The sequence below is a fragment of the Balearica regulorum genome, chromosome 3 (genome assembly GCF_011004875.1).
Source record: "Balearica regulorum gibbericeps isolate bBalReg1 chromosome 3, bBalReg1.pri, whole genome shotgun sequence".
Lineage (NCBI taxonomy): Eukaryota > Metazoa > Chordata > Aves > Gruiformes > Gruidae > Balearica > Balearica regulorum.
In genome coordinates, this window is record NC_046186.1 from 86,146,730 (window position 1) to 86,160,030 (window position 13,301).

At 42.7% G+C, this 13,301-nt stretch overlaps 1 protein-coding gene and 1 long non-coding RNA gene across 2 annotated transcripts in view; one reads left to right on the plus strand and one right to left on the minus strand.

Annotated features, from left to right (window-relative positions):
* Positions 1-13,301, plus strand: part of LOC142601049 (uncharacterized) — a 133,732-nt gene that overhangs the window by 6,992 nt on the left and 113,439 nt on the right. The gene's annotated exons all lie outside the window — the stretch shown is intronic.
* MAP1LC3C (microtubule associated protein 1 light chain 3 gamma) lies at positions 9,415-11,484 on the minus strand. Its single transcript, XM_075748795.1, has 4 exons — positions 11,338-11,484; positions 11,186-11,241; positions 10,940-11,046; positions 9,415-9,937 (listed from the first exon to the last, which is right to left on the minus strand). Exons 1-4 carry the CDS (start codon positions 11,393-11,395, stop codon positions 9,727-9,729), a joined length of 432 nt encoding a protein of 143 aa, XP_075604910.1. The 5' UTR covers positions 11,396-11,484; the 3' UTR covers positions 9,415-9,726.

Sequence of the window (13,301 nt, forward strand, 5' to 3'; positions counted from 1 at the left end):
TGCTGAACACTCCTGAGAATATGACAGAAATAAGAAAATGTATATAAAGAAAAGTATCATTAAGTGTGATTCTGAGCACATTTTTTATATCACTAATTATTTCACTGGTAAGCATAAGCATTCAGGTGTAGTAGCAACTATGATATAAGATGCTAGGCTGATTAGATTTAGCATGTTCACTGCAAACCCCACAAAGCACTAGTATTTGTTCTGACCTCACTTCTCCACTTTTGGAATCACTATTCAACTATTCTCTGTTTAAAATTAGTAAAACAGAAACTGGGCCAGATTCATTAATTGGAAAGACTTTTATATTTTGAGCACTGAGATCTGTTTGAGCCTTGAATTCTGGCCTGCTGTAGATGTTTTTTTGTTAATAATCTGATTTGTTTCCTCTAGTGTCCCAGAATTAGACCAAGAATAACCTTGAAGCAAGTATTTTTCTTGTTTGCATAATCTAGCATTGCTCAAAAAAATCTCAAATGGTTATTGATTAAGATTGTGTTGCAGACTTAGTGTGGTATTAACTTTGATAACTACATAAATACAACAAACAGTACTCATGGGCCTAGTCGAAGGGTCAGAAAATGCAAGTGTAGAGAAAAATCCTTGCCTGTCCAAAGGATTTTATTGTCAAATGTCCTGAACATAGGTGCTGTCCCTTCTATCTCTATGTCTACCTACTGAGCTTCACAGTCCATGCATAGACAAGTTATGTTGTACTCATGCTCCTCTGTTTACATACTGAAGACAACCTTGATTTAGTCTTTTCTTACTTCAGTAAAATTCTGCTGAGTTTCATAGATAAATCCGCCAATGGGCAAAGTAATTCTAAAAACTGTTTTCTATGAATCTACAAAATTGAATAATTGTTTGGTGCTGTGGCTTTTCCTAGTTTGCATTTGCCAAAGTGCTTCCAAAGAAACTGTTCAAACCTTCCCTAATATTGCAATTTAAGCTTTGGCTCTAGTTACATAGCAAAACTGGAGCAGGACACAGTTTCTGTATCTCTGCAGAAGTGCAGGGAGAACTAAGAGTTAATTACTTATTAAAGAAGTATTTGATTTAGCTACCAAGCAGTGCACTGCTGCATCAAGAAAATAATTATCAGCAAGTTGTCAGGATTTGTGGTTTCTGCTGCACACACATGTTGGGATGGATTTTTCCTGTAACTGTGTTTCAGCCATTCATCCTCATCCTTCTCTGTCCCACCTCGTGATAAGTGTTGAAGGGTACCTTGAAGCACAGTCTCATGGCACTTTCCATAACAAGAGCCTCACTCCATTGCCATGTATAACTTTCTTCCCTCTTTCTCCTTTTGTTTTAGGAACTGTGTACTTTTGGCTATTCCCCTTCCTCTCCTTATACAAGGCTGTGTTTCGGCAGTATAAGTGTCTCTCTGTGTGTGTAGGTTTTTTCATAAATGAAGTGCTTTGGAAACAGTTGTTCCCCTGGCATGGGAGCAGGGGAACTTACAACTACAATTTCCTTTCAGAGTTTTTCCTGAATCACCAAATGAGGTAGTCATCTAATCACTCAATAGACAAGAAATGCGGAAAGTCAAGATCAACTTTAAGACGGGCTTATTCCTCCAAATGAGAACATATTTCTTCAGTTCTGTGTTGAGTACTAAGCCACAATCCTAAAGCCACTATTGTTTCAAGAGATGCTTTATGAGTAGAGAAAGTTCTGAAAAAGGCATCACAGCCTCATCCTGCATGAATTCTGCTGATTGTTTACAGCACTTTTGGAGAGACATTTTGATAAACTACCTCTTTTGTAACAGCTCAACTCCTTCAGTTTCTCATTTCTCGTTCTCTTTGATGAAAATACATGGAGGGTGTCCACTCTGCAAATTACTGTTGGCCAGCTCTGGATCTTACGTATGCAAAATATTATGAACAACTATAGATTTATTTCCTCCATGTGCTGGCAAACTGCTCCCTGTTGCACCTATGCTCTGCTTTTTGTAATGTGGCATATAGGTACTCCACTATAGCTTGCTATGGAGTACTGCAGTTAACAAATCATTCACTAGTAAAAGATCATAAAACATAGCCTGACCAAAAGTGTGTGGATCTCATTTATATGTAACCAAAACACATCCAAAAAACCCCACAAAACTTCCTACGCTGAGAATTAGCAGAAAGCTCCACCTCATTTTAAAATGAGGAGACATGTCCAGAAAAGAATAACCCCTGTTTTGGCTTTTCAGTGTTACCCAAGTGTCTGTTCCCATACACATTGCAAACTTTTGTGGCAGTCACACAGGTGTAACTGTATAGTCAACAAGCATTTTCTTTAATTCATCTTTCCCCTCATATAAAAATAAGTTGAGGTTTGGATTTTCCTTCCTGACAAACCAGCATAAGTAAAAGTAATCTGATGGGGAAAATACATAGCAGTTTGAGTCAGGAAACAAGATACTTGGCAAAACCGTATTTTGAAGAAAAACTTTCCAGAAAATTAAACATAAAACCTTTTATGTCTGCTACAGTGCTTGACCTTCCCTTCTTCTCTCCACCTCCTGTGGATAAGTGCTTCCTCTCACGAACTGTAACATGGTAGCTTTAGCTCTGCAGCCTTTATGGCTCCAGGCAGTAATTTCAGTGCATGCTCCAGCTTCTGCTGGAATTGCTTCATTTACTTTATCGGGTTTTACCTAAATTTTCCACTAGTAAAACTGAAGCCTCTCACAGATCTTGCAGTTGGACAGTTATTTTCAGAAAGGAAAGGTAAGCTGGGGGTCTAGTTTGGGACCTGGGTTCAAGTCCCTTAGCCACACACCTCCACTGTCACTCTGGGCTTTACCTTCAAAGGCCCTAGTTTCTAGCTGCAGAAAGTTAATTTGCTGTGCTGGGTCCAGAGAGACAGGAGCTATGGCGGGTGCACAGTGTGGAAGTGTGGGTCAGCCTCTTCAGGGAGAAAAGGGAATCATAGCAGGGTCTGCCCCACTCTTTATCCATTGAGTTACAAAGGATGCTCCTCTGTGAAGCACATGACAGTAATCTTGCTCAACACTTGCCTAATGGGTCAACTGCCTTGGATGTCAGAGCCAAAGAAAACCTTCCTTTAAGGTCCTGACACGGCCTAGCCTGCAGACCCGCATATCTTCGAGATCTACCTATATCAGTAGCAGTTCCCCCTCAGTTTCTTGTAACATCCCACCTCTGCACGAACCCCTTCCTGGAGATTGTCACGTCTCACCAGCCTGCCCCTGGATGAACTCACACGAGGCATCCTCCTCCTGTGGCAAAATCAGCCAGATGATCTGGGGCATGAGATTAAGCTGCTGCATGAACCTACCTTGTTGTGCCCGCAGCAAAAATAGTTCACACTGATTAGCAAGGCTAAACCACGCAGCTGTTCTTCAGCTGATTCAAGAAAGGATGTGACACCTTTTCTGTCTCAACCAAACTCACCAGAAGGGGGGAGCTACCTAAATAGTAGTAACAGCCTCAGCCATCCCATTTAAACTGCTGCTCCAGACCTGACAGAGGCTTAGAAGCCTGAGAGAGACCGAGGCATAGCCAAATTTTGTGGCTCCAACATAGGCTGGATTACAATAACAGAACAGCTGTGAATTCTCATACAAGTTTGTTACATGGCAACTAAGGGCATATTATTTATAGTTTTCAGCAATCTTGGAATCTGTACCCAGGTTCTGCAAACACAGAAGGCCTGGTCTCTTTCCAGAAAAAGAATGGGAACAAAAGTCAATGAGCATGAGGATGGCTGGGAAGAGCTCAGGATTAAACCAAATCCAGCTGCCTCTGAGGGAAATACAGTATTTCTCCTGCAGCCTCTCTTGACAGTTTTGACAGGTTTATAACTGAACCAATATAGTTTTGAATAGCAAAATTATCTTCATAACCCCTGAAATGCTTGGGTTACCCTGACAGTCTAGACAGCACAGATGCGTCTGCACTAAGCTAGTGATCCTGCCCTCACCTGTAGCACAGCAGCTGTTTTTCCTCTTGATGGCTCTTTTATTTTGTTGATGACTAATGCATAGAGCTGCTGGAAAATGAGTTACTCTTCCTCAGCCAGTCAGCATTTAAATATGCAGCTCATATCACGATGTAATTTTTAATTTTTGACCACAGATGCAGCATTTTAGGGGAGGAGGGTCAGACAAAGACCATACTCATATCTATCACTTGACATTAAGGTTTTAAGTTCTCAGAGTAAGGGCCAACTCGTCTTGTGAAGTAGCGCCAGCACCAAGAATAGAATTTCTTTACATGCTATGTCTTCCTTTCAGCACCCTCCTGTGTGTTTTTTTCCGTTGACAGAGTTCGCTTTTTATTCAGGAAATGGATATATCCACCCTCCATCTGTGAGCATGTGTGTGCGTGTTTTCTTTCTCACAACTTCTCTTTGTGAGCTAATGGGTGTAATAGTTGCCTTAGTGAGGTCATACGGAGGCTCAGGCTTTCCAGTCAGTCACAGGCAGGCTTGTGAAGAATATGTGGCTGCAGCTGTTTTGGGTGGAAGCACTGATGCGCATGCTTAACCCTCTGCCCCACTCCATCCCCTCTCCTCACCCACTGGTTGGCTGACCTAAAGATTTCCCTGCAAATACATCTGGCAATCCATAAAGTCTTGGCTCTATTCTTGAGACCGGGAAATAAGTTTTGGGTCTATCAAGGATCTACTGATCAATGGCAGATGAACCTGGTTCTTTTGGCATCATCTCAAGGACCGTGCAATCGACTGCTTTCTCACCTGACATATAACAGGCTTGGACTGATGGTCTGATTGGGATCCAGACCATGCCATTACAGACAGACAGAAAATGAAGCCAGAATCTTCACGTATTTGCAATAATAAACACCACCGGCCAAGCCCACCCTGCAACAAATCATAAGCAACCTCATAAAGGCCCTTTACAGTCCCTGCTGGACATGATGTAAGTGTTGAGTAGCCCGAGCAGCCCCTCCTCAGTCTCTGCCTGCTCTGGAAACTCCATGTGCACCCGCTCAGGCACACTCCCTCCCTCCCGAGGGTCTGTTGTTGGGGGGGGGCGGAGGGACAGTGCTGCTTTTCAAGCTCTGGCATCAATACTTACTGTATGCTCTTCAAAACCCACCTGGACTACACTGCTACGGTTGTGTGCTGTAGGAACATTACGGACACAAGAGAGGCATCAGGTGGAAAACAAAGAGGCAAGGACTGATATGATTAGGACTTTGTGGAGGGGAGCCTTAAGGGCATCAGCCACAATCATTAAATTTATATTCATGTTCCTCTGAACTAGGGTCAGACTGTTATTACAGGACCTACCTGCCTCTGCATGTTGTGGACTGTATAGGAACAAGTAGCAGATGCCTAAGAAACTTGTGTTCTTAATAAGTAACCTAAAAACATTGGGGAAAAAAGTGGGTACAGCTATCATCACAAAGCATCTTAGGAAAGTGAAAGAAACTAAGCACAAATCTATATATAGACTATTTATTTTTTCTGGCTAAATTTTGACAGAGTGATTTAAAACTGTATAAAAAGAATGGGATATTTTAAAATCCAGGAGAGTTGTCTAGAAACCTTTCTGGAACATTGATCCTTAAGGGAAGTGTGTGTGCCATTAGTAGTTTTGTACATAGGTTGTATTGTAACATATACGAAACTGCATTTTCTCAATCACCTTTCAGGTATCTCTTGGAAGTTTTCCACAGAAACCCTCCCTCCCCACTCCCTTCACTCCATAGTCCATACATAGTCCGTAAGTTAAAATCCAAAATTCTGAAAATAATTTCTCTCCTGGTTAGGTCATCTAGTTTTCTCCCCATAGTTTCTATAGGGGCTTTCTTGAAAGAGGAATAGAGCAGTGCTATTTGATGCTAAAGGTTATATTCTGTCCTATTAATTCATCTGACCTTCTTAATTTACTGTACCTTACATAAATAAAACCCCTAATTTGAAGAGGAGGATACAGTCTGTCACATAGTGCGTTTAACAGTGTATCTTTAATATTTTTGCCCTGAAGCTGCTACCATCTGGAAGTAGTTAGCACGGGAAAACACTAAAAAGCCCATCTAAGTTCACAAGACTTGTTGCCTGCAGTACTTGAGTGAGAAGATTAGTATCCCCATTCATTCATTTATTCTACCCACACATAACGTTAAGTAATTTTCAAATCCAAACATTTGCAAAACTCCTGCTGTTGCTTATGTGCTAAAGCTCAAGCTGAGGCTATCATGTTTGCCTTGCAGCAACAAATGACAATTTACACACCATAAAGTGCTGTACTCCATTTGTAGCTGTTTGTAGATGGCCATAGGACATCAGATGTGGTGAGGAAAGTTCAGACAGCTGAATCTCTAGTCTTAGCAGACACAGAAGAAAACTGATTTCTACCCACTTGAAATTCAAATGCATTAGTAAGACTTTTTTTGACCAAACCCAAGAGTTTATGAGGAGTTGGTTTTGGTTGGGTTTTTTTTTTTTTCCTAATTGCTACTGTGTTCTTCTCCAGTTGCCCTTATGAGCATTCGGAGTGCATACAGCCCCACAGTATGCGCCTCAGGAGTGAGGTTTGCTCAGCTCTTTCAAAAACAAGAAAACTATCCTGTTCCCAGAGCAGTCACTATGCAAGCATACTTTATAGACATAAATGGCATGCTTCATTAAAGTATCATTTTTGTGCAGCGAAGTTGCTGCCTCAGATTTTAGCTGCTTTTGTATTTCTCTTAATAGCTCCTGTAGTATCTGTGGTTATTAATATTAGAGCTTTTTTAGTACCTTGGTGAAGTTATAACACAGACCTCAGTGTTGTTTCTTTTCCTGTATGATTCCACTTGGCTATGTTAAAGTCACAACTCCCAAAGTACTCTATTTTACATAAGACCAAGAAAAGGATGAACAGCAATGGCAATTTCAGCCTTCATCCCACACTTACATTCAGTGTCCTTTCAGTTCGATTGGTTTTATATTCAAAGATGGGACACAGTGCTTGATCTTACAAGGGGCTGAGTGCTGTGGCCCCAGCTAACAAGTTACTTCAGTTGAGCATGTATATACATACGTAAGTGCTTCAAAGCCAGAGCACTTTCCAGGATTTAGTTGGTGGTCTATTGCAGAAACATAAGTATCATCAGAATGTTTTCTTTTCTCTGGTATATATTTTGGCTATTAAAATACACAAAGCCATATCATAATTCAGAACTGAAGATACTTTTGTAAAAAGTGGCATTTCTGCCTTCCCTTTGTACTTTGGGGGTACATTGGAAAGAACTGTAAAATTTATTTACCACAGCATGATGTCCTTCATGACAAAAAAAAAAGAAAAATATGTACTTGTCTGATCAATAGGTATTTACTCAAGCAAATATTAGCTCTTCAAACAGCAGCTACATTGGAAACAGCTGCAGTTATCTCAGTTGCTTATGTCAGAACAAAGTTTTTTGTTTGCTTCTTTTCTAATCCTTGTTCCTGGCACTTCAAGAGACAATAGGTTGAATCAAAAGCTTCTAGTCACACCAAAGCAACTCCACTAGCAGGATAACTGATTTTTTTGGGCATCTAACTCCTATTTTATTATTATTTATATATTCATTCAGATTTTCTGAAAACTGTCTTTGATGGTTAATTCTATCTGTTTTAACACCTGGTAGAAGGGCAAGTCTATTACTATTACCCAATGATGAAGCTTTCCTCAGCTCACAGGACCTCCCTCTAGGTTCATCAGGCCAGTTTAAACAGGTTTATAATGATGCTCTTTACCTGCAACTGACCTTCTCCTTGTGTAAGGTTTTTGGCTGGATCTGTGACTCAGCCTGTTAGACCCCATAGCCTAATGTCAGTAAGTGCTGGAGGGATCAACACTTACAGGTCAGCCACTACATTACAAACCAAAAAGTTGGCTGTCAGACATAGAATTGCTCCAGCCAAGAATCTGTAGCACTTTTCATGCACCAAGTATCACAAAAGACAGGAAGACAAACAGAGGAGCCAATGAAGCGAAATATTAGCCCAGCCCTTAGACTGGCAAGAGAGCTTGAACCTAGCAAGACTTCCTCTTGCTCCCCCCACCCCAAGGTTCCCACAGCTGTTCAACATTGCTGTGTGGTGCTCCTGCCAAACAGGTGTCTCTGCCTCCCTCAGGGCTGGTAACAAATGACTATTTGAGTTCAATTTGTGCAATGGAAACTGTTTCCATTACAAGCATAAGTGAAATCTATCCAAGCAACAGATTCTGGGATCCCAAAGCCCATGTGTTTTCATAACCTATACTGACACAGCCTTAGCCTTTCCACCGAGTCTGTCAGGTCAATGATTTCTTTGTTCTTCAGCTCATGAAACATGATTTGGCAAACACCACCTTCAATAAAGCAGGTACCCCTCTAAACCCCCTGGTTTAGAGGCTTGAACTCAGGTCTGCTGAGTTCAAGAGATTATTAGTGCAAGAGAACCACTGCAAAAAGCTTACATATGCATTCCTTCCTTATGCATAATTTAAATACTGTCAACACCTCTTTCTTTGCAGCCTGGTAATTCCTAAATTAATCACTCTGCAAATCAGTTTTGTATTGAACAGAAGAATTGCATCATATTGTAACAATTTGACCATCCTAAGCTGCAGCTGCCAGAGGTTGATTAATTAACTGCACACTGTGACAGATTTTTAAATGACCTGATGTTTTAAGGTAATTATGCACAATCAGAACATTTACAGCTTTCCAATACATTCCTCACATATGAGGAGAGAAGAAATCTAGCTTGGGCTATACTTCAGACTAAACCTCATGTCAAGTCTTCTTTTAATACATGTTTAAGAACCAAGTCTGTGTCAGGTGAATCAGCATCTCACCACATGACAGTTTTGACATTTCCTGAAGACATTGGTATTCCTCCTAATCACAAGGTACATCACATAGCTCTACCCATCCTTGAAAGAAGGCTCACTGAAGTCCTTCAGGGGAACTGACAAGCAGGTGCCTGGAGGGGATGGATATGACTAGCTACAGAGATCAGACTAGCAGAATTCAGTAGTAAGAGCAGACACTTGATTAAACTACAGTTCAAGACACACTATCTGCATTTAGGTTATGCTGACTAACAATCATTTGTTTAAACAATTGTCTATGTCAGATACTCAGTGTTTTCTGTAACAACTGAGAGTAGTTTATCCAGGTGTTAAACTGAACACTGCATTTGACCCCTGCTCTAGCACTAGTACAATCTACTTCATCTTACAGCTCAGATATCTAGCTTAATGAACCATTTATACTATGTGTTTGCTCCTATGTGTCCTGACTTAAGTTTTGTTATTGCATTCAAAAAATTCAGAGTGGCTGTGCAAGCAATGCTTCATTTAAGAGGCATTGAGCTCAAATTCCCAGAGTTGTTCTAGGACCTTCTCCTAGACAGACCTTTACAGTCTTTCCCCCAGATTAAAACTAATATCCAACTCAATACTTAAAAGCTCCTTTATTTTAGACTTAGGCTTTAAGGACACCTTAAAAATAGTTACAAAACAAAGACTGGTATTGCAAAAAAAGTGGAGGTGCAGTTCCAAAAAACCCCATAGTGTCTTCAAATATAAAAATATATATCCAAATTATTATCTAGGAAAAGTGTACCACCATTTCTGCCTCAAGCTGGTCCTGCCAGCTTCTGGGTCATAACTCCCCACTACAGAGCTCTAGTTGGAAGGAGCATCTCCAAGGTTCATGTCACAGGCATGATTCATAGCCAACTGCTTCACTGCAGCACATGGACCCACCCTTAAGTTTTTTGAAGGTATTCCATAGTTTTCCCTTGAGCAGCGGGTAAAAAGCATCCAAACATCTCCTGGGAAGCATATGTCATATATACAAAGCCATCTTCATCTTTGTAGTCCCTGTACACTTCTGCCATTGTCAAGGACATACTGGCTAGGCTTTTGTTGTTCACCAGCAGGTAGAAAGCTTGTGTAGCAGTTAGAGCCATCCTGCTTCTAATTGAAGAAGGAAGGAGAAAGAGAATTAAGCATTAGCAAGTTTAAGAAGGTTTCAACTTTAGTCTATGAAATACATTAAGCAGAGCGGTTGCATGAACTATGTACAAGAAATGCTGTGTAAAGTCATTATGTGGTTTAACGTCTTCATCAGCAGGAAGTTAACTGTATGCTTGGAAGCTGGAAGGCTTGTGCTGAGGAAAGGCTTGCATTGTTAGACCATGAGTGCTACTGAGCCTGGGCTTTGAGTTCCCAATTACCAGAGAATTGCCGAGTAGAAACCAAAAGCTTCTGCAGTACAGCTGCAGTAAAGGATTCCAGCATGGCCTTTTACACTTACTTTAATGTCCGCCTTCAAAAGAAGAGTCCTTCTCAGAGACATTACATATGAGTATCAGGACATGAGTTGTCCAAGAGCCAAAACATCTTTTGCAGAAGTTAACATCTAGAAAGATCTTTTCCATACTTTAAGTAGTATGCTGGAAAGCACATAGCTTTCATACTTTGTCTGAAAACATCACTAAATACTCTGGGAGACTTCTTCCCTGTAGTGTTGTCTAAAGGATAAGTTTAAAAGCACATTTCATGCCACTCCCATCTAAGAGTTACTTTGAACTTGAGCAAATTCAGCAAGGTACAGTAAGAAAGCAAGGTAGTAACAGCTATAAGCAAAACAGAACCACAGAGTCCCAGTACCAAGTCCATCAAGCAAGAAGAAAGCAGGACAGGAATCTGATATAACATTTAGTCACAACAGTTAGGATAAAAAAGAAGACTTTATAAATCCAAGTATAAAGCACATTTTTCCCCCCTAATGCACCTGAGAAAGCATTAGTTGACTTTCTTTAAAGCCTTGCAAGAGAGGGAAGCTATTCCTAGTACCGTCACCCTCCTCCCCACCAAAGCAAGCAAGATGTTCCAGCACAGCACCAGAAAATACCTGCTCAGAGAACAGCAGCAAGCCCCAGGTACAGCACAGACCCACAGGCACTTGTTACCTACCTGATAATGGTTATGAACTGTGTCATGGTCAGCTCCTCAGGAACAAGAAACTTGGTTTTGTCCAAGAGAGGAAGATATTTCTCTTTATGGTATCTCTCAACAATTACCTGTTTTTAATTAGAGTCACACTTAACAAAACCTAAGCCACTCAGCCCCTTCTCCCTCCATCCCACACTTTAGAGAGAGATTCCCAGCACTTCTTGTTAAATAGCTGCAAAAACCTCCAATAACAAAACTGAGACTTACCGGGATTTTTGTTGGGAACTTCGCCCGGATTCCTGCTACTTCTTCCAGCCGGGTGGCTGCGCGGGAAAGAGGAGAAGCGTTACGCGTGCGCGCAGCCCACCGCCGCCGCGCAGCCCCTCCGCCGGGCCGCGCAGCCCCTCCGCCGTCCCTACCGAAACTCTTCCTCAGCTTGAACGGCCTGGCCGCCTGCGCCCCGGACACGGTCTGCATCCTCCCACCGCGATGCTCACGCCACCGCCCCAGCCGCCGTTACTGCCGCCGCCGCCCGGCGCCCCTTATGTGGGGCCGGTGCAGGCCCCGCCCCGCCCCGCCCCGCCCCGCCGTGCCCGGTGCCGTGCCGTGCCGTGCCCGGTGCCGTGCCGTGCCCGGTGCTGCGGGCAGAGCCCGCCCCGCTCGGCGGCTGGCGGCGAAGGGCAGCCCCCGCGGCCGTCCCCGGTGGTCTTGTCTTCCCTCGCACGTTTTCCTCTGCCCGCCACGCCGCCAGCGGGGCGCAAAGGGAACGTGCAATGTGCTGCTGGTGAGCCTGCCTCACTAAGCTGGGCTTAGCAGCATCCCCTCTAGTCTTTGCTTTCTCTGATGTGTATTACCCAAACTGCAAGGTACTTGGCAAACAAGACAACAGAATATTTTGTGAGGGGATCTCGGACCACCCTACAGGGTTGTGAAAGGATGCAGCTCAAGGCTTGACTGTCTCCATCTGCCTTCCAGATGGCCAGTCCAGAAGGTCAGTCACCTTCTTCATACTTGTAAGCTGCTTCCAAACTATTTCTTTGGGGGGGGGGGGGGGGGGGGAAGAAACACCCACACCCAAACACCTGATATCTTTCATATCCTTGGGCTTATTTTCTGAATGACTTGGGAGATAATTTTTAGCCCTGGTTTTATCTCTAAGGCATGGTCATGATTTTAAGGGTTTCCAAGAAGACTTCAGGTCCATCTATTTGCCAAATATGATGCAACAGATTCCCTGCCTTTTGGATTGCTTGTTCACCTGATTTTACTTCAGCTGTCAAGATGGCTTTGGAGCCAGACATGGCTCATCAAGGAGTAAAGTTAACTTAAGGCTGGTTGTTGTATATATGTCATATTAGTGTGTGGCTAGAATTGATCTCCATTATTCATTTGCTTTGCTTGTGCCTTTAAAATACAGTCATTTTCATTTTATTTGATCTACCAGGCTAAGGGCAACTGGAAGGTTCTAAGGTTTATGAGTTATGGTTTAAGAGTTATGGCTGCTTTTTCAAGGCAAAATCAATGACTGTCACCTAAGATCATTTTGAGAAGGAACATCTTTCTTATTAGTGTGTGTGCACTACATACGCATATGTCACGATTTTCAACCACCCTTTCCTGGACAGTTTCCAGTGGCTGAAGTCCTTAGTGCTGCTGGGCAGTGCTTTTCTCTTGATCTGGAAGCGATGAGCTGTAGTCACAGCATAAGCTCCCCCATGTGGCACTACAAATTTAATTGCACAGAGAAGACAAGATCTTTGCTTTGAGGAGTTCATGAGCAAGAGCTCTGAACTTGGAGAGACGACTTGAGCCTACACTGGAATGCTTTGGATACATCTCCTCACGAGCAGACCTCTGCATCAGGACAGCTAAGCTCAGGGGTTTGCTTACAGACCTGGGTCTAACTTCAATTCTTTTGAGTAAAGGTGTGGTGACAGACGGAGGAAGCATCAGTGGAGGAGGAGGGGTGCCACCGAAGTGGCATGATGCCATAACTCAGTCTAGTGATACATGTATTTAACAAGATGAAGGAACAGAAGAATAACTAGAAGGGTAAAGAAACAGCATAGACCTTCTTACAGCACAGGAACAAAGCCTGTGGGAGGTAGAAGGATGTGTGGAGATCATAGAGTATGTCTTTGGAGTTGTGGTCACTGTGGGGCTTCCCAAAGCTGTTCAGGAAGTGGACAGGTTCTTCCACACACCCCTGCTGGTTTCTGCCCAGTAGATTCAGTAGAAACATCCGTGATCCGCTGTGTGGAGACAAGGGGGAACCTGCCACACCAGGGCTCTGCTTTCTGTGTCACCTCTCATTGCATACAAAGTACAAAAGTGTGGCTCTGTACAGACATCAGTGGCCCAGCTTCCAGAGAGAGGTGATTCC

Bases quoted from the DNA above. Each gene is read 5' to 3' on its own strand.
- MAP1LC3C (XM_075748795.1), bottom strand. From the start codon at position 11,395: ATGCAGACCGTGTCCGGGGCGCAGGCGGCCAGGCCGTTCAAGCTGAGG. The intron at 11,242-11,337 runs GTAGGGACGGCG...TTTCCCGCGCAG, and splicing joins CAAGCTGAGGAAGAGTTTCG to CCACCCGGCTGGAAGAAGTA. The intron at 9,938-10,939 runs GTAGGTAACAAG...TTCTTCAATTAG, and splicing joins CAGTTCATAACCATTATCAG to AAGCAGGATGGCTCTAACTG.